Source organism: Lutra lutra, chromosome 16 (genome assembly GCF_902655055.1).
Source record: "Lutra lutra chromosome 16, mLutLut1.2, whole genome shotgun sequence".
NCBI classification, from domain to species: Eukaryota; Metazoa; Chordata; class Mammalia; order Carnivora; family Mustelidae; genus Lutra; species Lutra lutra.
This window is the reverse complement of record NC_062293.1, coordinates 37,070,204-37,094,778: the sequence shown is the minus strand read 5'-3', so window position 1 is coordinate 37,094,778 and position 24,575 is coordinate 37,070,204. Positions and strand designations below refer to the sequence as shown.

The 24,575-nt window shown below is 40.5% G+C and overlaps 1 protein-coding gene across 4 annotated transcripts in view; it reads right to left on the bottom strand.

Moving 5' to 3' along the window:
- The window catches only part of TADA2A (transcriptional adaptor 2A), a 52,380-nt gene extending 28,153 nt beyond the window's left edge, over window positions 1-24,227 (bottom strand). For 2 of the 4 annotated variants that reach the window (XM_047708327.1, XM_047708330.1), the window contains exons 1-5: window positions 24,089-24,227; window positions 20,666-20,790; window positions 13,194-13,300; window positions 11,851-11,910; window positions 1,886-1,977 (exon numbers count right to left, since the gene is read on the bottom strand). In XM_047708327.1, the coding sequence (XP_047564283.1) occupies window positions 1,886-1,977; window positions 11,851-11,910; window positions 13,194-13,300; window positions 20,666-20,690 (284 nt within the window). In that variant the 5' untranslated portion in view covers window positions 20,691-20,790; window positions 24,089-24,227. Of the gene's footprint in view, window positions 1-1,885; window positions 1,978-11,850; window positions 11,911-13,193; window positions 13,301-20,665; window positions 20,791-23,604; window positions 23,810-24,088 lie in introns of those variants that run through there. The other 2 variants (XM_047708328.1, XM_047708329.1) reach the window with 2 other exon arrangements.
- Window positions 24,228-24,575: the final 348 nt, after the last annotated feature.

Here is a 24,575-nt window from a genome sequence, read left to right as displayed (position 1 = left end):
TATACAAAGAGGTCAGAACATGGTTTATTCTTTCCATATTTTAGGTCCCATCTAAACAAATATCTGGAATTTGATGCCTCCGACCAGTCTCATGGAGGTATCAGCTGAACAATGAGAGAAACAGAAGACTAACATTGGTGTAATCTGGTGTGCCAGATCCTGCTATTCCAAGATATAGAAATGATATCCAAACAGTGCTTTCCTTTCACTAAAACAAGGAACATCACTAAAAAAAAATCTGTAAATTTCCATGTGAGCTAGGCCTCAGGGAAAGAATTGCTATAATAAACCACTTCAGAACACTCAAAATGTACATAAGTACAGTTTTATATTAGCATAATGTTTTATAGTTTACAGAACACTTCACATGGACAAACATATCTTTACCAGAGTGCCAATGACAGGCCAAGCACTAAGCCAGAAACATTCACAACATGGTGTAAGTTAATCCTAGTATTATCCACGTAGTTTCACAGTTTCACAGATGAAAAAAAGAGGCCCAAGGAGACTATGAAACTTGCTTGAGAAAATAAAACACGTAAGTGCACAAAGCCAGAATCTGTACTTCAGATCTCTGAGTCCTAAGGCCCGGGGATGGAGGAGTGGAAGAGGAAGCTCGCCAAGTTCCCTCTTGAGCTCTCTCCTCTCCAGTACTTAACTTGCCCATCTCCTAAGGCATGATTATGCTCTGCTTCATGTACTCCAATCATCCCTATATATATTTTGATTTCCCTAATGGATTAAAAGCTTCTTGAGGGCAGGATACATGTCATAATTTTTAGCTCTACCACCCTCACCACCAAGTTTAGTGTCTTACTCACAGTTGACAGACAAGTAGTCTCTTTTTTTTGTGGTCTTTACCAACGGGGAAGGGGAACAGGGAGGATTTGTCCATTTTAGAACATCAGAACGGCAAGCAAAAGATGAAAAACTAGGCCTAAGATGATTAGCAAGCTCCTCACAAGTGATCACTTTTTCTGTCTTCTTTAGTATTCCCTATAGTACACAATATTTTATGATGGTTACTAAATGCTGAATAAATACAAGCATATGTGAACTGAACTCAAGCTTCCTCCTTCAGGACCCTGGACACAATGGAGGTAGCACAGTATATTCTATGACTACCAGGAGAGATTACTTATACTAGGAAGTCAGGACAGAGAGAATCTAGCTAGGAATCCTTCACTAATAAGCTATATGATCATGAAAAATGATCTTAACTCCCTAAGCTTCAGATTCTTCATGAAAGAAATGTAATTTAATAATGTCCCCCCTACTATCTATTTCACAAAATGAAATCATCAGTGTGAAAGTATTCCCAAAAAGTAAAAGTGAAAGTGGTAACATTATTATTAAGTGGCACTTCCTCTAGGGAAACAGCAATGAGTGCTGTTCAGTTCTGCCAGGCTTGGATTTATCTACAAGCTAAAAACAGGGAATGCGAAGAACAGGTCTCCCAAACTCAAGTCTCAAGTAAGCTATGGCCATCTACCTAAAGTCTGACTCACTTAAATGGTGAGGGTATCCACAGTCAAGAAAAATTCCTAAACTCAGAAAGGAGCAATAACTATTTAACTCTAAACTTCCCCAGTATTCAGAAAGATATAATCAACCTTCCGTGTGCTGATGTGTCCAAAGTGGTCTTTTAGAACTGCCCAGTCATGGACAATGAAACATACCATATCTGTGAGGCATTTCGGCCATGGAAAATAATATGCAGAATGGAAGAGGACAAATCTCTAAGTCATGGGTCAACAGAGAAGTAACATATGCGTCCCCCGCCAACCCAAACTCCTCTTTCTGAAGCTCTTCACTTTACCCTTCAACAGCACCTTCTTCTCTGAGCCCCCTAAGGGCTCGACAAACCTTAACACCAAGCTCTTACCAATTTCCAAAGCCACAGTCCATCACAGCTTCTAAAAGAGCCATTTCTTCTTGAGCAGTCCAGCTGGGGTCAAGAACAGGAAAATCTGAGGTCTAAGGAGGAAAAAGTTTTGCCTAAGAACAGATGTAGAAATGGAACCCAGCAACCTGAAATGCAGTGCTAATTCATACTCAAATGACTGTCATTCTCACTTTTTTTTTTTTTAAGATTTTATTTATTTGAGAAAGAGAAAGAGTACAGCAAAAGAAGAGAGAGCTTGAGTGGGAGTGAGGGGCAGAGGGAAAAGGAGAAGCAGGCTCCCCACTGAGAAGACAGCCTGATGCGGGGCTCGATCCCAGGATCCTGGGATCATGACCTGAGCCGAAATGAAGAGTTGGACACTTAACTGAGTGATCTAGGTACCCCAAAATATTTTTTAAACTTAGCACAAAGGTAGAGATAATATTATAGTATGTTCCCACTAAGCTAAAAAACAAGGCAATATAAATATGTGTATATTTATGTTTTCTTAAACGGAAGAATAAACGATATATTTAAAGAAGTGGTTAGCTATGGGGAAGGGAGGGATAGAATCTAAACCTCTCTGAATATTCCTTGTTTTGTAGATCTGACTTTGAAATATAAATATTGTACATTAACTACTAAATTTAAAATCCTAAGAGTCAAAAGCAAAATGTAACAAACCTATAAATTAATTTTAAGGCATAATCACAGAAAGAAAATATCCCACATGACTTTAAAACAGTGATTTGAAGGGCGCCTGGTGGCTCACTCATTGAGCATCTGCCTTTGGCTTGGGTCATGATCCCAGGGTCCTGGGTTCGATCCCTACATTGGGCTCCTTGCTCGGCAGGAAGCCTACTTCTCCCTCTCCCATTCCCCCTGCTTGTGTTCCCTTTCTCACTGTGTCTCTATCAAATAAATAAAATCTTAAAAAAGAAAAACAAACAGTGATTTGATTATATATCTCTAGTAGAATACACCTTTGAATTAAAAACTGCCAAAAAACAAAAATCTTACACTGTTTTCAGGAGTGTTGGTATAGTTATTCTGAGGTCATTGTATGCAGATGTGTTATGGGATAAAGCAAATAAGCAATCTTGCTGGTGTCACTGGGCAGTGGGATTTCTGGCCTGGAGTTTAGAAAGATACAGGTATAACATCTATGATTATGTAAAAACTGTATAGTCTTATATTTGAATTGAAAGTCTTAGTAGGAACTTACAATGTATTTTGTCTCAAAAGAATTATTTCCTAACACTGTTTGATGAAAAAGTCTAGAAATAATGACCAACCCAGTAGCAATGAACACTTCTAATGCCCAGTATGCAGTCACTAAACACTATCTCCCAGGGCTCTTTGAAGAAAAATCTGATTCGGGGCACCTGGGTGGCTCAGTGGGTTAAAGCCTCTGCCTTTGGCTCAGGTCATGATCCCAAGGTCCTGGGATCCAGCCCTGCATCGGGCTCTCTGCTCAGCAGGGAACCTGCTTCCTCCTCTCTCTCTGCCTGCTTCTCTGCCTACTTGTGATCTTGTGATCTCTGTCTGTCAAATGAAAATTAAAAAAAAAAAAAAAAAAAAAAAGACCTGATTCTAGGTTCGAGTCAGAAAATGTACCAGATGAGACTAGAACATTTTGTCATAATGGAAAGCAGAGAGGCTCTCAAAGCCTGTACGGGTCATGTCAAAAGGATGCAGAGGCCAATTTGTAGAGGCTCCCACTAACCAAAGATGGAACATTTTGAGCATTAACAAGGATAATAATTGCAAAGAACTGAAATACATAAAATCTTCTAAATATCTAGAGGACACCAGGGAACCAACTCATATTTTCAAAATTAGTAAATAAAGGGAAATAATCAGGTATTTATCCTGGCTTTCCTGTACAAACTTTACCTCAGGGTGACCACAGAAATGAGACATTTCTTTTTATAGAATTATTTTAATTCATAAAGAGTTCTGGGGGGCCCTTGGGTGGCTCAGTCGCTTAAGCAACTGACTCTTGATTTGACTCACGACCTCAGGGTCATGGGATAGAGCCCTGTGTCGAACTCTGCGCCGAGCATGGAGTCTGCTTAAGATTCTCTCTTTCCCTCTCTTTCCACCCCTCTTCCCTCCCTGCCTCCCTATTGTGCATGTACTCTCTTAAAAAAATAAATAAAGAGTGCTAGTGCTAAGGTTAGAAAATAACTATTTTGCAATCCCCGATGAACAGATCTATACAATGATCATAAATGAATCTGAGATAGCTGTTATATGTAACTACCAACTTACAGGAAACATAGAAGACCGAAGAACATGTTAACAGCAAAATTCACACTGTACTAATATCTGTAAGACAGAGAACTTATGTTTTTTAAAAATCAAATAAACTATAAGAAACAAGAGAAAGAGTGAGGGAAGGGGGATAGGTAGAGAGGAACACCCACAGAACAGAAAACACGTAAGAAGCAACCAATTGGAATGTATGGACCTTATTTGTATCCCAATTAAATTGTAAAAGTTAAAAAAAAATTATGATACCACTACACACTCATGAAACCCATAAGAATAGCTAAAATGAAGAAATCAACAATATCAAAAGTTTGCAAGCATGGGGAACAATCAGAACTCTCATTCATTGCTGGCAGCGGTGTAAAATACTACAACCACTTAGGAAACTCTGACACTTCCTTAAAAGTTAAATAGGAGTAATCACTTATTCTATGACCAAGCAATTCCACTCTTAAGTATTTATCCAAGGACAAAAAACATTATGTCCACAGAAAGCCTTATACAGGAAAGTTCATAACAGCTTTATTCATAATAGCATAAAAACAAAGAAAAACCCAGGTATCCAATCAACAGAATGAATACTATCATATTCATACCACAGAATATTATTCAGTAACAAAAAGGAATCAACTACTATACACAACATGAATCTCAAAAGTATGCTGAAAGAAACCAGAAATAAGAGTACATACAGTATAAATCCATTTATATGCAGTTCTAGAATATGCAAAACAGATCTATGGTGATAAAAATCAGAACAGTAATTATTTTCAGGGGTAGAGAAGGGAGCAGAGATATTTTTAAAAAGCTCTTATGACACGACTGGGGAATAATGAAAAAAGTGACTTGAATTAAATTTTTGAGAGATCTAGTAAAACATTTATAGAAAAAATAAAATGTCTGGGGGATTTGCTTCAAAATAATCTGGAGAAGTGGGGGTTTAGATGAAACAAGATAGGCTATGAGTTGATAATTTTAAGAGCTAGTAACAAGTATATGGGACTTCATTATACTGTATTATAAGTAGTAGTTGGATTACAATGGTAGCTCCCCATTAACTTCCAGAATCATCCTGGTGCAGTCCCGTTCCATTTGATATGGGCTGGACCTGTGACTTGCTTAAGGCCTGGCAGCTTCCATTTTTGTGGTTTTGGGAGATCTGAATGACCATGTCAGAAAGCTAACCTCCTTGCCAGAGAGACTATGTGGAACAGCCTTAGGGAGAGGGAGAAGGGCTAAGGCTACCTGGAGAAGAACCAGACAGTTAAAATATTCCCACTGGGGGTGCCTGGATGGCTCAATTGGTTAAGTGGCCAACTCTTGGTTTCAGCTCAGCTTACCATATCAGGGTTGTGAGATCAAGCCCCACATTGGGCTCTCAACTCTGAGCGTGGAGTCTGCATCAGATGCCCTCTCCCTCTGCCCCCAGCTTGTAGGCTTTCTATCAAATAAATAACATCTTTAAAAAAAAAAAGAAAGAAAGAAAAAAGAAAAATTCCAGCTGTCTCCCAACCAATTCAAGCCGTTCTGAGGTACCAGAAGTATGAAAAAGGCTCGGTGGACTTCTAGCCTCAGCACATCATGTGGACGTGAAAGCCACCCTCACTGTGCCCAATCGGAATTCTGACCCGCAGAACTATGGGAGACAATAAAATAGTTGGTATTTTAAGCCACAATGTTTTGAAGTAGCTATTAGGTAGCAACAGATAACTAAAACATATTCTATTTTAGTGTATACATAAAATTTTGGTTTTTTGAAATTTTCTACAAGTTATTTTAAAAAGGAGACAGGAGAGACCTTCAGATTACACAGTCATTTAGCAATTGTTATACCTTTGGTTGATGACAAAAGAAAAAAAATGTCCATGATTTGTGAAATTATACTGCTAATAAGCAACACATTTTTATCTGACCACATACTATGAATATGACCAGCACATGAGGTATGATGAGATCCAAAAGAGAAGTCTATGTCATATATTCTAAGTCTATATTCATAATAATCTGGTAAATAGCATAAATACAAATAATATAAAAACTCGTAGTTGAAAGGCCTATGTTATCTCTAAGACTGTACTTTGGGAAATTAATTAGTCCTCACTAACTTTACTGTGAGGTAAGTAAGAAAGACCTCCTACAAGGGCACCTGGGTGGCTCAGTGGGTTAAAGCCTCTGCCTTCGGCTCAGGTCATGATCCCGGGGTCCTGGGATGGAGCCCCGAGTCAGGTTCTCTGCTCAGCAGGGGACCTGCTTCCTCCTCTCTCTCTGCCTGCCTCTCTGCCTGCTTGTGATCTCTGTCTGTCAAACAAATAAATAAAATCTTTAAGATTTTTTTTTTTATTTGACAGATCATGCCTGCTTGTGATCTCTGTCTGTCAAACAAATAAATAAAATCTTTAAGATTTTTTTTTTTTATTTGACAGATCATGAGTAGGCAGAGAGGCAGGCAGAGAGAGAGGAGGAGGCAGGCTCCCTGCTGTGAGTAGAGAACCTGACGCGGGGCTCGATCCCAGGACCCCGAGATCATGACCTGAGCCGAAGGCAGAGGCTTAACCCACTGAGCCACCCAGGTGCCCCAATAAATAAAATCTTTAAAAAAAAAAGAAAGAAAGAAAGACTTTCTACACCAAAAAATAAATGGGCATAAGGGAGTTTTTCTTAAAGTTAAATCAGTGTTGTTCAATTCCTGGCCCCAATCTTAGCCTTACTAACCAGAATCTCCAGGAGTAAGGACCAGGAATCTATAATTTTAAGAAGCTCCCGGGTGATTCTTAGGCACTAAAGTTTAAAATCACGGGTATAAAGGGTGTGGCAGAAAGAGGTGCCTTGACTTGTTCAAGGTTCTAAGAATTATAAGACAAAAAAAGGCGGAGAACTCAAGAATTCTTGATTAATGCACCACCCACCACAGCATGAGTAGCTTCCAAAAATACAGCACTGTGAGAGGACACAAGTACAAAAACCCATTTAAAGTTTTCTGTGGCTTCATATGCAAAAAAAAGAAAAAAAAAAAGAAAAATCAAGTTTCTAGTGGCTTCATGTGTAGAAAGCTAAAATTTCGTCATCATTCCTACAGAAGGAAGGATTCTTCTTTCCCTTATCTGGGAATAGATAAGATTGGCAGGAAAAAAGAGAGTATTAGTAACCTCCAAAAACTCCCCAAAGGACAGAATTCTGAAATGTGCTCATATGGGTGTTGAGTATGTGCGAAAAAGATGATGTAATCAGAAGACTTAATTGGCCTTGGAGTGAAACTTAGTGCCTTCAGGATTATGCGGAAGGCATGGCGCCCAGAACAGCTAGAGAGAGCACAGTTTTCCTATAGTGGCTAACCATCAATCTACCCAGCCTATACTGAATTAGCCGAAGGAATTGGGAAAACAATTCAAAGGAAAAAAATCTGTGTTCTGGTTCTAGACATTTTTGCATGAATTTGGGAAGAATCTTCAGTTTTCTGAAGATCTGATATGTTGGTGAAATGAACTCAAAGTCATACATAACTTGACCACATTTCCCCAACCCTTCATTCATTTTGCAATTGACAAAAGAGAAAAAAATATTAATATGAAAAGATATTTCACATCCTAACAGAGAAATGTCAACCAAAATGAAGAGATGCCACTACATGCCTATTAGAATGGCCAAAATGCAGAACACTGATCTCAATGCTGTGAAGATGTGGAGCAACAAGAACTCTCATTTGTTGCCGGTGGGAATGCAAAGTGGTACAGCCACTTTGGAAGACAAGTTTGGCAGTTTCTTGCAGAACTAAACAACCTCACCATGTGATCAGCAACTGGACTCCTTAGTTTTTACCCAAAGGAGCTGAAAACTTATGTCCACAGAAAAACCTGCACATGGATGCTTGTAACAGCTTTATTCTTAATTCCCAAAACTTGGGAGCCAACCAAGACGTCTTTTAGTAGGTGGACAGATAAATATAAACTGTGATATGTCCAAATAATGGAATATTAATTAGTGTTAAAAACAAATGATCGATCAAGCCATGAAAAGACATGGAGGAAACTTTAATAAATAGTACGAAGTGAAAAAGGCAATCTGAAAAGACTATATACTGCATGATTCCAATTATATGACATTCTGGGAAAAGCAAAACTATGGAGACTGTAAAAAGATCAGTGGTTGCCAGAGGGTGGGGGGCGGCGGGATGGATGAACAGGCAAGGCACAGAGGATTTTTAGGGCCATGAAACTATTCTGTAGGATACTATAATGGTGGATACATGACATTACATATTTGTATAAACCTACAGAATATACAACACCAAGAGTAAATTCTGATGTAAATGGGAACTCTGGATGATAATGAGGTGTCAATGTAGGTTCATTAGTTAAAACAAACATACCACTCTCATGAGGGATGTTGTTAATGGGAGAGACTATACATGTGTTGGAGCAGGAGATATATAGGAAATTTGACTTTCTACTCAATTCTGCTGCAAACCTATAATTGCTCTCTAAAACAAAGTCTAATATAAAAAATCTTATTCCAAATCTTATAATTAGTGGAGAAACTATAAGACTGAAGGTGTTTAGAGAGAAGGAGGGGAAGGCTAGTCATTGGATGCCCAGAACTCTAACTAAGGAGCATTTTCTTTAATTATGGACCAGGATCTGACTCTCAGCATTACAGGCCCAGAAACTCATTTTAAACAGAACCCCACAAGTAATCAGACTCAGAGATGCTAATTCACCCTTTCTAAACGTCTAACAGACTGAAGTAGATATATTATGGCACTGTGCTAGGCAGAATTTCAAAAATGCACCCCTTTACCCCCAAGATTCCTGTCCCCTGATTATTCAATCAAATAGTAACTAGATATTACTATGAGGGGAGGCTGCTGATGGGATTAAGGCACTAATCAGCTGATCTTAAAATAGGGATACCTGCCTAGATTAATTTGTGTGGGTCCAATGAAATTACACAAGGCTTTAAAAGTAGAAAAGGGAGGTAAGAGAGGGGAATTTGTCTGGCTTAGTCAGAAGAACATGTGACTCTTGATCTCAGAGTCATGAGTTTGAGCCCCATGCTGGGTGAGAGATTACTTATATAAAATTTCCTTTACTTTTTAAAAGATATTTATTTATTTGACACACACAGAGAGGGCACAAGTAGGCAGAGTGGTATGCAGAGGGAGAGGGAGAAGCAGGCTCCCCAATGAACAGACAGCCTGATGTAGGGCTTGATCCCAGGATCCCACAGGATCATGACCCAAGCCACAAGCAGACACTTAACCAACTGAGCCACCCAGGCACTCCAATAAAACTTCCTTTAAAGAAGAAGGGGGGCACTTGGATAGCTCAGTCAGTTAAGTGTCTGCCTTTGGCTCAGGTTGTGGTCTCAGGGTCCTGGGAATCAAGCCTCAGCAAGGAGCCTGCTTCTCCCTCTCTCTCTGCCCGCCACTCCCCTGCTTGTGCTCTATCAAATCAATGAATAGTCTTTGAAAAAGTAAAAAAGAAGAAAGGAGGCAGGAGATTCAGCACAAAGGAAGCAAGAGAGAACAGAAAGACTCCAGGCATTTTTCGTCAATCACCCTCAAGAACTCCTGATCCCTGCTAGCTTTGAGGATGAAGAAAGGTCTCTAGAGGTTGAGAGCAAGCCCTGGCCATCAGCCAATAAAGGAAGAGTGGCATCAGTCCTACAACCTCAAGGTAGGGAATTCTGTCAACAACCTGAATGAGAACAGAAGCAGATTGGAATCAGACTCTCTCCCAGGACCTCTAGCTAAAAGCCCAGGCAGGCAACACCTTCATTTTTGACATTATAGGAACTGCAGCAAAGCAGGTGAGCCTAATGGTCTTCTGACCTACAGAATTGTGAGACGAGAAATCTGCGTAATCTTACACCACTTAATTTTTGATAATTTGTTATGGGAGCAACAGAAAACTAACACAAGTATAAGTGGATTAACTCACAATGTGAAATTATTATTGTTAAAATGCCCAGCCAATATTTTTTCCTGAAAAAAAAAAAAAAAAACAAAAAACAAACTGAATGGGAGGCCAAATGTAAGAAAATTACTTGGTGCCTTGTTATTTTCTGTAACCGACAAAACTATCTTTAAGAAGATATATACAGGGCGCCTGGGTGGCTCAGTGGGTTAAGCCGCTGCCTTCGGCTCAGATCATGATCTCGGAGTCCTGGGATCGAGCCCCGCATCGAGCCCCGCATCGGGCTCTCTGCTCAGCAGGGAGCCTGCTTCCTCCTCTCTCTCTGCCTGCCTCTCTGCCTGCTTGTGATCTCTCTGTCAAATAAATAAATAAAATCTTAAAAAAAAAAAAAGATATATACACCTGCCAAGCAGACCAGACATTCATTTTGGCTTATTAAAGTGCCCATTTGGAATGTCTGGGTGACTCAGTCAGTTAAGCGTCTGCCTTTGGCTCAGGTCATGGTCTCAGGGTCCTGGGAGTCCAACAGTGGGCTCCCTGCTCCATGGGGATCCTGCTTCTCCCTTTCCCTACCCGCCTCTCCCCTGCCCTCTGTTCCTGGTCTCTCTCAATCCCTCAAATAAATAAAATCTTTAAATAAATAAATAAAGTGCCCATTCCTCTGACTAGAGCTTGGAAGGGATACTATCAACACCTGCCTCTCATTCCTTCTTTAGAGGCGGCAGTACAATCAATCAGGTTCCAATCAAGTCTTTTTTTTCTTTTTTTTTTTTTAAAGATTTTATTCATTTATTTGACAGATAGAGATCATAAGTAGGCAGGCAGGCAGGCAGAGAGAGAGGAGGAAGCAGGCTCCCTGCTGAGCAGAGAGCCTGATGCGGGGCTCGATCCCAGAACCCTGAGATCATGACCTGAGCCAAAGGCAGAGGCTTAATCCACTGAGCCACCCAGGTGCCTGCCAGTCAAGTCTTATTCTGGCCTATAAGCCAGTCTGTCGTATCATACACTCAATGTCATTTTATAACTTCACCCTCAGAGGGTAACTAATTTCCCCAAGGCAGGAGGAGGGAGTGCAGATGTAAACTTCACCACTGCCCACATGAACCACATAATAATATCATCAGCCAAAACACTGCAACAACACATTTACTGTATGTTTATCAGTGAACCTAAAATGCAGTGTACCTCTTATCGTTATATCAGTAAATTTCAACAAGTACTTTTTTTTTAACCTTTAAATTTTTTTAAAGGAAACTCTACCCCCAACATGGGGATTGAACTCACAACCCCGAAGTCAAGAGTCACATACTCTGACTGAACCAGCCAGGCACCCCTCAATAAGTACTTTCAAATTCCTTCCAAGTTTGAAATAAAAATCTGAGTATATATTGGGGCGCGGGGGTGGCTCAGTGGGTTAAAGCCTCTGCTTTTGGCTCTGGTCATGATCCCAGGATCCTGGGATCGAGCCTCGCATGGGGCTCTCTGCTCCGCGGGGAGCCTGCTTCCTCTTCTCTCTCTGCCTGCCTCTCTGCCTACTTGTGATCTCTGTCAAATAAATAAATAAAATCTTTGGGAAAAAAAAAATCTGAGTATATAAAATGATTTTTGGACTTAATGACTTAGTAGGTCCATAAAACCCTAGAACACTTACTAGGAAATGATTACCTAATCAGAAGAGGAAGAAAGAAAAGGGAAGGAGATACTTGGAGATGAAGAAAAAGATATTCCCAATACAATACTTGACAAATGAATGGAAATTCCCTTCAACTTCACCATTACCATGATCTCATAAGTATGATCACTTTGATGTTTCTTGTACTCAAATCCTCGAGTGAAACACTGCAAAAGAAAGGAAAAGTAAGTTACCAAAAAGCTACTTTCTGTAACGCTTTCTTATAGGATGAAAGATGGTTTGGAGGTACTCTACTCTTAGGATGAGTTTGTAAGAATTCACTTAATCTTGTCTGCAGCCACAAGCGGATGGTTACATACCTGATCACAGCTCTTCAGTGGCCCTCACAGAGGAAAAAGTAATCTGAAAAGCTGACTTTTTCCTAGAACATTTCCTCTTTTGATGAGAGCATAAGCCCTGGGGCGCCTGGGTGGCTCAGTGGGTTAAAGCAGGGTCCTGGGATTGAGCCCCACATTGGGCTCTCTGCTCGATGGGGAGCCTGCTTCCTCCTCTCTCTGCCTGCTTCTCTGCCTACTTGTGATCTCTGTCTGTCAAATAAATAAATTAAATCTTTAAAAAAAAAAAAGAGCATAAGCCCTGGAATCAGACTAAGAGTAAATTTGAAACCTGGTTCCAAACTTAAAGTATTTAGGCAAATCTAAGACATGTATTTTTTCATATTTTATAAACTCTATAATGAGGCTTCATCTTATAATAAAAAGGGTATTACAATTTCCATCAGCCATTTGTCATTTTTAAAACTGGGATGCTTCTTATAATCAATAGCATCTTGGATCTAATAAAATATGGTATTTGCTCTGTGACCTTGAGCAAATTATTTAAACTCTCTTTGCCTGAGTTCTCTCTATAAAATGGGGATGCTAATCATACCTACTTCATAGGGTTATAGTGATGAACTAAAGGTTAATTTACGCAAATTACTCAAAAGAGTGCTCGACAACAAAGTTAGTACTTTTAATTAGTATTATTACTATCATCATCCACAGAATGACTTGCTCCCTTGTCACCTGCCCAAAGATCACTCTTCAGTAACAGTGTCATTGGTGCTATCAAAAGGAATAATCCTCCAATTCTGTTTCCCGGAGTCCCAATACTTTATTTTTATTTTTTTAAAAGGTTTTTATTTATTTATTTGACAGAGAGTGAGAGAGCACAAGCAGGGGAGTGGGAGAGGGAGAAGCAGGCTGCTCGCTGAGCAGGGAGCCTTACGTAGGGCTCAATCCCAGGACACCGAGATCATGACCAAAGGCAGACACCCAACCAACTGAGCCAACCTGCAGTCCCTTTAGTCTCAATACTTTAATTCTCCTGGCAAAAGCAATGTTGAGCATTAAGCTGATATAGAGATGTAGAATATTCAACAGTCTATGTCATCCAACTGCTCTGTTCCCCAACTTTTCACTGGTGAACTATGTAATGGAAAAGTTACCTGTAAGCACAGGAAAAAAGGAGGTGGCCCACATTCAGCACACTTGATATAAGGCTCCATGAGGTAGGAGGAGCAGCCTCGGCAAGGTGGCTTATCAGAGGGATCATCTAGAACAGAAAGAAAAACATGTTATGATTACCAAACGGTAAGAAGGTGAAAATCTGCAAATAACTACATAGGTGGTGAGCTCTGCAGAAGATTCAGCTTGTCTTGGAGACAAGATGAGCTCATTCTAAATAAGAAAAAACAAAAATTACGTTTTTCTTTCAAGGCAGCTTTGTTCCTTCCTGTAGTAGGATCTACTACTATAAATGGCATTTAAGTAGATAGGACCCCTGCAGAGAAATTTACAAACATAAGATTTCCCTCCTAGTTATTTTTCCAGGAGAGAAAATGTCACATACTTACACAACACACACATATATTTTTAGATAAATCAAATGTGACAAATGTTAATGATTGTTGAATGTAGGTAGTGGCCAACCATACTGTTCTTTCGACTTTTCTGTAAGTTTGCAAATTTTCATAATAAAAAGTTGGGGTGAGGGCGCCTGGGTGGCTCAGTGGGTTAAGCCGCTGCCTTCGGCTCAAGTCATGATCTCGGGGTCCTGGGATCGAGGCCCGCGTCGGGCTCTCTGCTCAGCAGGGAGCCTGCTTCCCTCTCTCTCTCTCTGCCTGCCTCTCCGTCTGCTTGTGATCTCTCTCTGTCAAATAAATAAATAAAATCTTAAAAAAAAAAAAAAAAAAAGTTGGGGTGAAAAACTCCTTTAAGTATCTGTTTGCGATATACTACTATATATCTGAGTTGAGACTTAAACCCAGGAAAGCTCCCTTTCTCTCATGGTAAGTAGAGAGTTTAGCTCACCTTCCTATAGTTTCAATGATTGTTATTATATTGTCTCTAAAATATTAAGGCAAGAAGTAAAATCTAAATTGTCGAAAGTGATTAAAAAAAAAAAAAAAGCAGATACTGTGTATCCCTGGTTGCCCTAAACTCTGCCTCTCTAGAGCCAAGGCAACCTAGAGAAGTTGCTCAGGAGGAGTTAGGCTCCTGAACAGCAGGAGTCTAAGAAAACACAGGCTTTGAAAGTAGATGAAAGAATTTAATCTGCTTGGCCTGAGGCAGGATTTCTCACATTCTGTAATAGCACTTTCCTTCCTAAAGCCCAAGAAATACTTTTCAAGGCACCTTTCCCCTTCAAGTGATGATTATTGTTCTTTTCATTTGTTTCCTTTTTTAAAAATTTCTTTTCATTTGTTTCTAAATGAAGACCTGGAGGAAGACAACAGGGGAAAGAAACATAATCCTGGCAATAGCTTCAAAATAAGTATATAGAACAGCAACTACCCCGCTTCTCCCATTTTAAATTTTGACATGGAAGAACAAAGTTGTTTTAAATTAAATGTCAGATGACAATTTTTACCAAATTACCTTCTTCCTTACATCCTTTTAATGATATAAGCTGTTTTTCTTTCCTCAAGAAAAAAATCTGTCACTGACCAAAGCAAAGAGCTTTTAAACCCTTACATCAAGAAGTAATTATTTTGTAAAAGTAACCCAATTTATAGTTTTAAGAATTTTAGACAACAAAAGCATAAAGTCATCCTTATTAATGTTTTGAGTTCCAGCCTTTCTTCAATGGATGCGTATGTACGTATTTTAACAAAAGTGATACTATATACGATGTTTTGTAGGCTTTTTCACTTGATGATATACTGTCAATATCCTTCACGACCTTACGTGTACATCTTCCTTGTTCCTTTTAATGTATGAATAATATTCCATTGTACCCATCAGCTAACCTAATAGTTTTCAACTGTCCGCTAGGAAGGCATTTTGGAAATCTGAGGAAATGCTTTTTTTGTTGCCACAAGGACTAGAGAGTACTACTGGCATTTAGCAGGTGAGGACCAGGGATGCTAGATGCCCTACATGGCTCAATACATTCCTATACAATGGGGAGCCTGGGTGGCTCAGTGGGTTAAAGCCTCTGCCTTAGGCTTGGGTCATGATCCCCGAGTCCTGGGATCGAGCCCCGCATCGGGCTCTCTGCTCAGCAGGGAGCCTGCTTCCCTGTCTTTCTCTGCCTGCCTCTCTGCCTACTTGTGATCTCTGTCGAATAAATAAATAAAATCTTAAAAAAAAAAAAAAAAAAGACATTCCTACACAACAAAGAAGTGATCCATGTCCTGTACAACTTTCAAATATCCTACCAGACATTCAAAGCTGGTGAGAAACCTGTTCATAATTACATAACCTAGAACCCAATTCCATGTTACCTATAAAACAAAATGTTTGTTTTTTTTTTTTAAGATTTTATTTATTTATTTGACAGAGAGAAATCACAAGTAAGCAGAGAGGCAGGCAGAGAGAGAGGAGGAAGCAGGCTCCCTGCTGAGCAGAAAGCCCGATGTGGGGCTCGAACCCAGGACCTGGGATCATGACCTGAGCCGAAGGCAGCGACTTAACCCACTGAGCCACCCAGGCGCCCCTAAAACAAAATGTTTTTGACAGTTTTAATATATATTGAATTTTCCAGGAAGGCAACTGCATCTACTTCTACAGGAGATTATATCTTGTTTTGTTCAGAACTTTACCAAGAGTTATTCAAGCTTGTGGGATTTCTGAGTCACCAATACAACACACATGAATCACTGTGCTTTTGTAGTTGTAAGATTCACAGTGATTCAACATATGGGTGCAAGCATCTGACTACTTAAGTCATTATGTCTTCTACTGAAATAGTGTCTAAACATATTGAGATGCATATTACTTTATAATAAATTACATTAGTTCATTATTCTCTTTTGTTTATCCTTTGTATTATAGTTAGGGCATTATTATTTCTGTTTCTTTGACATCATGGGTATAGATGTGTTATATTATCTGGGCATTTCGTTTCCAAAGAGTAAATGGGCTCTAAAAATATTATAAAAGGAAAACATGGGGTCTTGTATGGTTGAGAACAACTAAATCAAATCTCTTCTCTACTGGTGGGCATTTATGTTGTTTCTAATTTTTTGCTATTTTTGAAAAATGCTGTTGTGTTCCTTGGAATATGTATTTTTCTAGAACTAGAACTGTTGAACATACATATTGATACACACAGTCAAACTATCCTTCACAAAGATATTCTAGAACTCTTCTATAACCTAAGAGTAAGGAAAGGCTTTTTAAAAAAATCATCATTCAAAATCTAAAGGCAATGAAAAATTAATAAATTTGATTATACAACACAAGCAAAAAACTTCCTTGGCAAAAAAACACCATATGCAAGATAAAAGGGCAAATAAGCTATAAGAAAATATTTGAAAGCATATTACAGATAAAGGGCTAAAGTTCCCAATATACAATGATAAAAACTTAAAAACTGAGGGGAGAAAAAAAGAACAAAAATCCTATTGCAAAAGAAATGAAGAGATAATTAGAAAAAAAGAGAAAGACAAAAAAATGGCCCTTAAACATATGAAAAGACACTCAATTTCACTCATAAGAGAGAGTTACACAGAGATATAACTTGTCACCCATCAGACTGGCAAAAACTCCAAGTCTTAATAATACTTTCTGTAGGAATGGAGAGAAAGAAGCATTCTCATATACTGCTGATGGGAATGCATTAGAACACTATCTGGCATTTAAAAAGACTACCTAGATATATCCAAGCCCTGGAGAGTAGTTGAACAAACTATGGAGTACCCCCACAATGGAGTACTACGCGACTATTAAAAAAAAAGGAATGAGAACAACCTTTACAAACTAAAACAGTATTTCCAGAAGATTCTTTCAAGTGAAAAAAATTTTTTTTCAAAAAAAGCGCACATAGCATGCTATCTTTCCTGTACAAAATGGGGGAAAAAACCCCAAACATATGTGTGTCCAATTATCTTTGCAAAAAGAAATAGAGGACAGTTAAACTAGAGAACAATGAAGTTGGATACCTACAAGGGTTTGGGAGAGAGGGAATGGAATGGAGTGAAAGAGACATAGGAAGGAGTAACAATTTTCCAAATATATATTTTACTACAGTTTTGGCTTTTGGAAGTGTAGTTATGTTCCTTGAATTTAAAAAATTGAATTAGTAAATATAGAAAGGGAAAATTGAAAGCAGTATTAACAGATGAACCTAACAGTATTTCAAAAGAATACTATAACCACACTAAAAAGGAAAAAAAAAATCTAAACAGCTTATGGACATTTAACAATATAACTTCAGTCTTCGATGATGCTAACAAATCCTGAACTTGTTGAAGGAGGTCTGTTTCATGTAATGGTATGTGAAAAGCAACTCTGACACAATTTTGGATGTATGAGAAGACTGTGCTGATGTTGGGTGCCAAGGTTCTCACCAAGGAAAAGACACACAAATAAGGAATGGGGCAAAATAAGAAAAAAGCTTATGAAGATGAACTGGAGGTATCAATGGGAACTCACTATTTCTTAAAAGTGTATGTATGGGGGACGCCTGGGTGGCTCAGTTGGTTAAGCAGCTGCCTTCGGCTCAGGTCATGATCCCAGTGTCCTGGGATCGAGTCCCGCATCGGGCTCCTTGCTTGGCGGGGAGCCTGCTTCTCCCTCTGCCTCTGCCTGCCATTCTGTCTGCCTGTGCTCGCTCGCTCTCCTCTCTCTCTGACAAATAAATAAAAATCTTAAAAAAAAAAAAAAAGTGTATGTATGGGTAAATATGTATGTATGTTGGTGTATATGTACATAGCATGTATCACAGATATTTCACAGCTCTGTAGGTCTAAGAGCCAAGATACAAAACATGCTAGTAGCAATAACCAGATCTTGGTCTCTAATATTAGTCCTCCTTAAAATGAACCAGGGCAGGGCGCCTGGATGCCTCAGTCATGTAAGCGTCTGACTTTGGCTTGCCTGGTGATCCCGGGGTCCTAGGATCGAGCCCTGCATCAGACTCCCTAACTCAGCAGGTAGCCTGCTTCTCCCTCTCCCTCTGCCTGCAGGTCCCCCTATGCCTATTTGTGTGCTCTCTCTCTCTGTCAAATAAATAAATAAAAATCTAAAAAAAAAAAAATGGAACCAAGGCTCCTCAGGGGAGTGGCTGATTCCAGGGCTGGGGCAAGAAACATAAGAGATGCACCCAGAACATGCGGCCAAAAGGTAAGGAGATGCTCAAAAAAGTGATGAGTGTTACTAAGGACGTAGGAGCCAGAATAAAGGAGATTACAGAGGTCAAACTGGGACAATCTGAGAACCAAAATAGTATAATAATGAATTATAAACCCTTGAAAAAATAGGAATTCGCATGTCCACGCTTACAATAAATACATCAATGAAATAAGGGAGACAGGTCTCTTGATTATATAATCAAGAAATTATATAATATGTATTATATATATTACACATAATACATATAGCTGTATAACATATATAATTCTATAAGTGCTAAGCAGCAAATGTGGAGAGTGCTGGATTTGAAAAAAATCATCATTTTGCATGACAGTAAAGACTGGATTAAGGAAAAATCATAATGGATATTAAATCCAGGGAGAAATTCTGATGAGGAATGCAATACTTTATGGCCTGAAAGTGTATCCTTATGGGTTATTATACCCAAGGGAAAAATACAAATTATACAGTGAAGAACTCAGAGACACCATAACTGGGTTTTCAAGATGATTATCACCAATGAGGTGTAGAACAAGACCAAACAAACCTCAATAAAACAACAAAAAAACAAGAAACTTCAATTTAAAAAAGGGGGAGAGAGGAAGAGCTTGTTTTCTTCAAAAGTGTGAATGTCACTAAAGACAAAGGCTGTGGAAATGTTTCAGTTTAAAGGAAGCTACAGAGGGCGCCTGGGTGGCTCAGTTGGTTTAAAGCCGCTGCCTTCGGCTCAAGTCGTCCTGCATCAGGCTTCCAGCTCTGTAGGGAGTCTGCTTCTCCCTCTGACCTTCTCTCCTCTCATGCTCTCTCTCTCTCTCTCTCAAATAAATAAATAAAATATTTAAAGAAAAAAAGAAGACTAAAGAAACACAGGAACTTAAGGTAAGACCTGACTCCTGACTATGTCCTGTATTAGAAGAAAAAAAACACCATAAAGAACATTGCTGAGTCAACTTACAAAACTGAATGAACTAGATGGCAAATCGGATAAAACTATTTCATGGATGTTAAATTTACTAGTTCATAACCCTACTGAAGTTAAAAAAATATCCCTATTCTCAGGAAATAAACACTACAATGCTTAGGGGTAAAGGGCCATGATATATGTCCCTTACCATTAAAAGATTCTGGAAAAAAAAGGGGGGTATCCATATCTACTTACACATAAAAGAACATATAAATATGTATTATATACAGTATATATATTTACAGAGAAACAAAACACACAAATGGAGTAAGAAATTAACAAAGGGCCTATGAGGATTTTTTGTATGATTGTTATTCTTCCAACTTTCTTGTAAATTTGAAATTATTTCCAAATAAAAAGTTTAAAAATAATTTATTTATTTTTTTTAGTATTTTTAAAAAGGGAATGGGAGTGGTTTCAGTTTACATTTTTTTTTTTTAAAGATTTTATTTATTTATTTGACAGAGAGAGATCACAAGCAGGCAGAGAGGCAGGCAGAGAGAGAGGAGGAAGCAGGCTCCCTGCTGAGCAGAGAGCCCGATGGGGGACTCAACCCCAGGACTCTGAGATCATGACCTGAGCCGAAGGCAGTGGCTTAACCCACTGAGCCACCCAGGCGCCCTACAGTTTACATTTTTTAGCATCAGGAAAATTCATTTAGGTTTTCTCCATGTGTAAAATGAGAGATTTGAACTAGATGTTTTGAAGACTTCATTCTGTCCTAACTTTATATAGATAGGTGTGATGAGAGAGTAAATATGAGGTTAAGAAATTGGTGAAAAGGAAACAATACCCTAAAAAGTGGCTTTCTGTTTCTTCTCATTGGAACACTACTAACATCTAACAATAGAATTTCTATTTCTGCCAAATCTCTTATCATCAGAAACAAAAAAAAGGCAGTGTATTTTTTTCTCCAGAGCTATGGCTGCCTGAATTTATTTCACACACATAGCATAATTTTCTGCATTATTATTATAATACTGTGGTTCACTCTTAGAGCACAAATTCCCCCTAAAAGGGAAGGGGTAGAGAAGCATGTCTTTTGTTCTACCACTGACTTAATTTTTTATCAAGGCATCTAAAATATGTTATTGGTTCTAAAGAGAAATCCAACTGCTTTCTTAAATTAAACCGTAGGTTAATCATATTACGCCTGAGCATAGTTTTCTTACAAGACCTAGGGTTATATGTTTGTGTCATGTGTTTAGTGGGCAATCAATTAAGTATTGGTTAATTTTATTTTGATTTGATATTCTTATTCCTTTAGGATCAGATTCACAGGGCTTTAACTTCAAAGTGCTTATTTTTCTTCTTTGATTAATTTCCACTTGAGTTTGCTCTTAATATTCACCTGGGACTTGTTCCCACTATACTTACTGCTAAAGGAACCCAAACGGTCCATTCCCTAAAATTTGCAAACAGTCTTTTGATCTTCCTCAATGCAGCGCTCCTTCAAGGAGATGTCAAAACTGGCCAACACATACACCAAAGTTTGATGACCCCTATGAACAAACAAAAGTGGTATATGGATCAGAAAATAATTCAAAGGGACAAGATGCAAAGAAGACAATGCAACGTATTCAGTGCTACCACATCCTAGCTTTGTAATGCTAAGCAAATTATTTTATCTTTTTTAAAATTTTGTCTTAGGGTTTTTTTTTTAAGATATACTTATTTTAAAGAGAGAGAGAGAGAAAGTGCATGTGAGAGCAGCAGGAGGGGCAGAGGGAGAGAGAAAATCTCAAGTAGACTCCCCACTGATCACAGAGCCCGACACAGGGCTTGATCCCAGGACCCCAAGATCATGACCTGAGCCCAAATCAAGAGTCAGACACTTCTGCCTTCGACTCAGGTCATGATCCCAGAGTCCTGGGATCAAGCCCTGCATTGGGCTCCCTGCTTGGCAGGAAGCCTGCTTCTCTCTCTCCCACTCCCCCTGCTGTGTTCCCTCTTTCGCTGTCTCGCTGTCTCTCTCTCTCTCTCTCTCTCTCTGTGTCAAAAATAAATAAATAAATAAAATCTTAAAAAGAAAAAAAAAGTCAGACACTTAAGTCAACTGAGCCACCCAGGTGCCCCTGTTTTAAGTAATCTCTACACCCAATGTGGAGTTAGAACCCATGACTCTGAGATCAAGAGTTACACGCTCTTCTGACTGAGCCAGCTAGGCTCCCCAATTATTATTGTCTTTATAAACCTTGTGTCCCCCCTGTAAAATGGGGATGAAAAATAGTATCTATGTTCTTATTAAGATTAAATACCAAAATCCACATAAATAAGACACAGTAGTACCTGGCTCTCTATAAAGGTTACATACCTCTAATAAACAACTATTGTTTTTCTCTATGCATTATCACTTCTCTCCTTAACCCTCTTTCCCTTGAGAAACTGACTCACCCACATTTCATATGGTTCTGGTGGGTACTGTATACCTCACCTTTATAGCTAAAGTAGCCAGATCTCCTGTGAAAATCTTAATCTTGGGGCGCCTAGGTGGCTCAGTCGTTAAGCATATGCTTCCACTCAGGTCATGATCCCAGGGTCCTGGGATCGCCCCGCATCGGGCTCTCTGCTCAACGGGAAGCCTGCTTCTCCCTCTTCCACTCCCCCCCCTGCTTATGTTCCCTCTCCCGCTGTGTCTCTGTCAAATAAATAAATTAAATCTTAAAAAAAAAAAGATTTTCTTTTTTTTTTTAAGATTTATTTATTTGACAGAGATCACAAGCAGGCAAAGAGGCAGGCAGAGGGGGCGGCAGGGGGGAAGCAGGCTGCCCCTGCAAGCAGAGAGCCCGATGCAGGGCTGGATCCCAGGACCCTGGATCTTGACCCAAGCCCAAGGCAGAGGCTTTAACCCACTGAGCCACCGAGGCGCCCCAATAAAAGAAAAATCTTAATCTTGTGTAAGACATACAAGGACAGAAGTCAAGTGGAACCCAGTCATTCATTAATCAAAGAATTTGGTCCATGAGCTCTGGCTATTGAGATCCTCATCCCCAAGGACGGCCCAACTGTTTGGATTTTTTTCCCATTTCTTTATCTTTCTAATAATACTTTAATACGAATGACTTTCTATTACTAGAAACCAAGGAACCCTATGACGACAAACGTTTGGTCACTTACTCTTTGAACAAATACTTAATGTTTGAACAACAGTATAAAGTATTTTCTTGAAGGCAGAAATGAAGTCATACTTCACCCTAAGTCAAGAAAACATTTCTCCTTCTATGGTCCCACAGCTTCTTGGCTTTCTCTTTTCTGGCATCCCATTCTACTTTGTGAGGATTACTTCTGAATGCATATTTTTTCCCATATCTAGACTAAATGAAAGCAGGGACTACTATCCAATACACATCTGTACACTTCAAAGTGCCAAACACAGAGAAAGAACTCAATAAAGAAAACGTAATGGACAAATGTTAGTTTTACAAAAGGTGAATTCATCTTTAGTTCTCCTGGAGTGACTTCTTCCACCTGGTACTCTGAGCTTGGGGTATAATTCATCCTTAAGGCTATATGACATTCAGATAACATGGCTATCAATGAACTCGTCTTTTCTTAAGTGGGCTGGGATAGGAATGGTTCTCCCCCTGCTCTAGTCCCAGGAAAAGTTAGTCTCTGAAGAAAAATGGGTTTAGCAAAAGGTATGATGCGCTCTGTAATTAAAAAAAAAAAAAAATGGCCAAAATTTACTGAACTTTTCTCATATGCCAGGTACTCTGGTACTGTTCACTGTATGTGGATTATCTCCAATTCCTCACAACCTTCAGGCATGCTGCTTTTTTAAAGAAGAAGTGAAGCTCTGAAAGACTACTTGCACATGTCTTAAAAGTAGTGAGCAGCAGCGACACTTCAACAAAGGTTAAAAGAGATGGTTAAGGGGCACCTGGGTGACTTAGTTGGTTAAGCAACTGCCTTCAGCTCAGGTCATGATCCCAGCGCCCTAGAATCGACTCCCACGTCGGGCTCTCAGCTCCATGGGGAGTTTGCTTCTCCCTCTGACCTTCTCCCCTCTCATGCTATCTCTCGTACCCTCTCTCAAATAAATAAATAAAATCATTAAAAAAAAAGAGATGGTTAAGTAAAAAACGCATAAACATTCCACGTCATAAACACATTATTCCAATAAGCAGATTCTTCTTCCTCTCCTTTCCTCTCACGAGAGGCATTTCTGACACTGACGTTCATGAAAGGATGGGTGGTAGCTCCAAATTAACATCTGCCAAATTCAGAGCCACTGGGAGGAGGAAGACTGGCATTCGCTGTGATGCAGGGGACAGGTGCAGGGTTTGGAGTTTTGCAGACAAAGCGGAGCTCCTCATCTCGTTCCTTAAGCTGTATGATCTTGGGCAAGTCATTTTACCTGAGTCTCAGTTCGGCCTCAGCTCCAAAATGGAGGTGAACTACCTAGTGTGCAAGGCCGACTTGAAAACTCGGAAAGTAACGTCGGTCAGGTGCAAAGACACCAGGGCGTCTGTTCCCAGCGTAATTAGGCGCGCCACCGCAGAGACAGGAATCCCGGGGCTGGGGCCGCGCGAGGCCGCGCAGGGCCGCCCAGGGGGTGGGGCGCGCTAGGCACGCCGCAGGGCGGGACCGACGGGTCAGGCCGAGCCCGCGCCGCCCTCCCCCAAACGCGGCGTGGCCCAGCTCTGCCAGCCAGCCCGCCCGCCCGCCGCGTTTTCCCCCGAGCCCGGGTCCCGCAGCCCGCCCCTGTCGCCACCGCTCCTCGCCGTCCACGCCACCCCCTCCGCCGCTAGAGGGGCTCGCGCCCCGTCCCCACCCGCCCCACAGCGCCTCGTGCCTCACCTCGCCGCGTCCCCCTCCTCCGCGCCGAGGAGCCGCCAGCCGCGCGCGCCCCCGGGGGTGCGTGCTCGCTCTCGAGCGGCCCAGGCGCGAGCGCGCCGCCGCCCCTCCCTGGCCCTCGCGGCCCCGCACTGCCGCCCCCTCGGCCCTCGGCCCTAGGCCTGTGCTCCGGCCTCGCCGCGCGCCCGCCGCTGTTCTCTGGTGGAGGCCCAGGGAGTAGGGCGGACGGAGCAGCCTGCCTGACTTGAGTCCGGGCAGCAGTCCCTTTGGCGTGAGGCGCGTTGCCGGTCGCCAGAGGCTTGCCAGTGCGTGGCGCCGCCGTTCGATCCGCTCCAGAGCGCGGTGAGGTGGAGCGGGCCGGTACCGTCCTGCTTTTGTGTTTCTAACATTCCCACCCTCCCTGCCCGCCCCTGTGGCCGCGAAGGCAGCCGAGGCCGAGCGGGTCTTGCAGTGCTGCTCGTGGATTAACCAGACTGAACGGTGTGAGGGT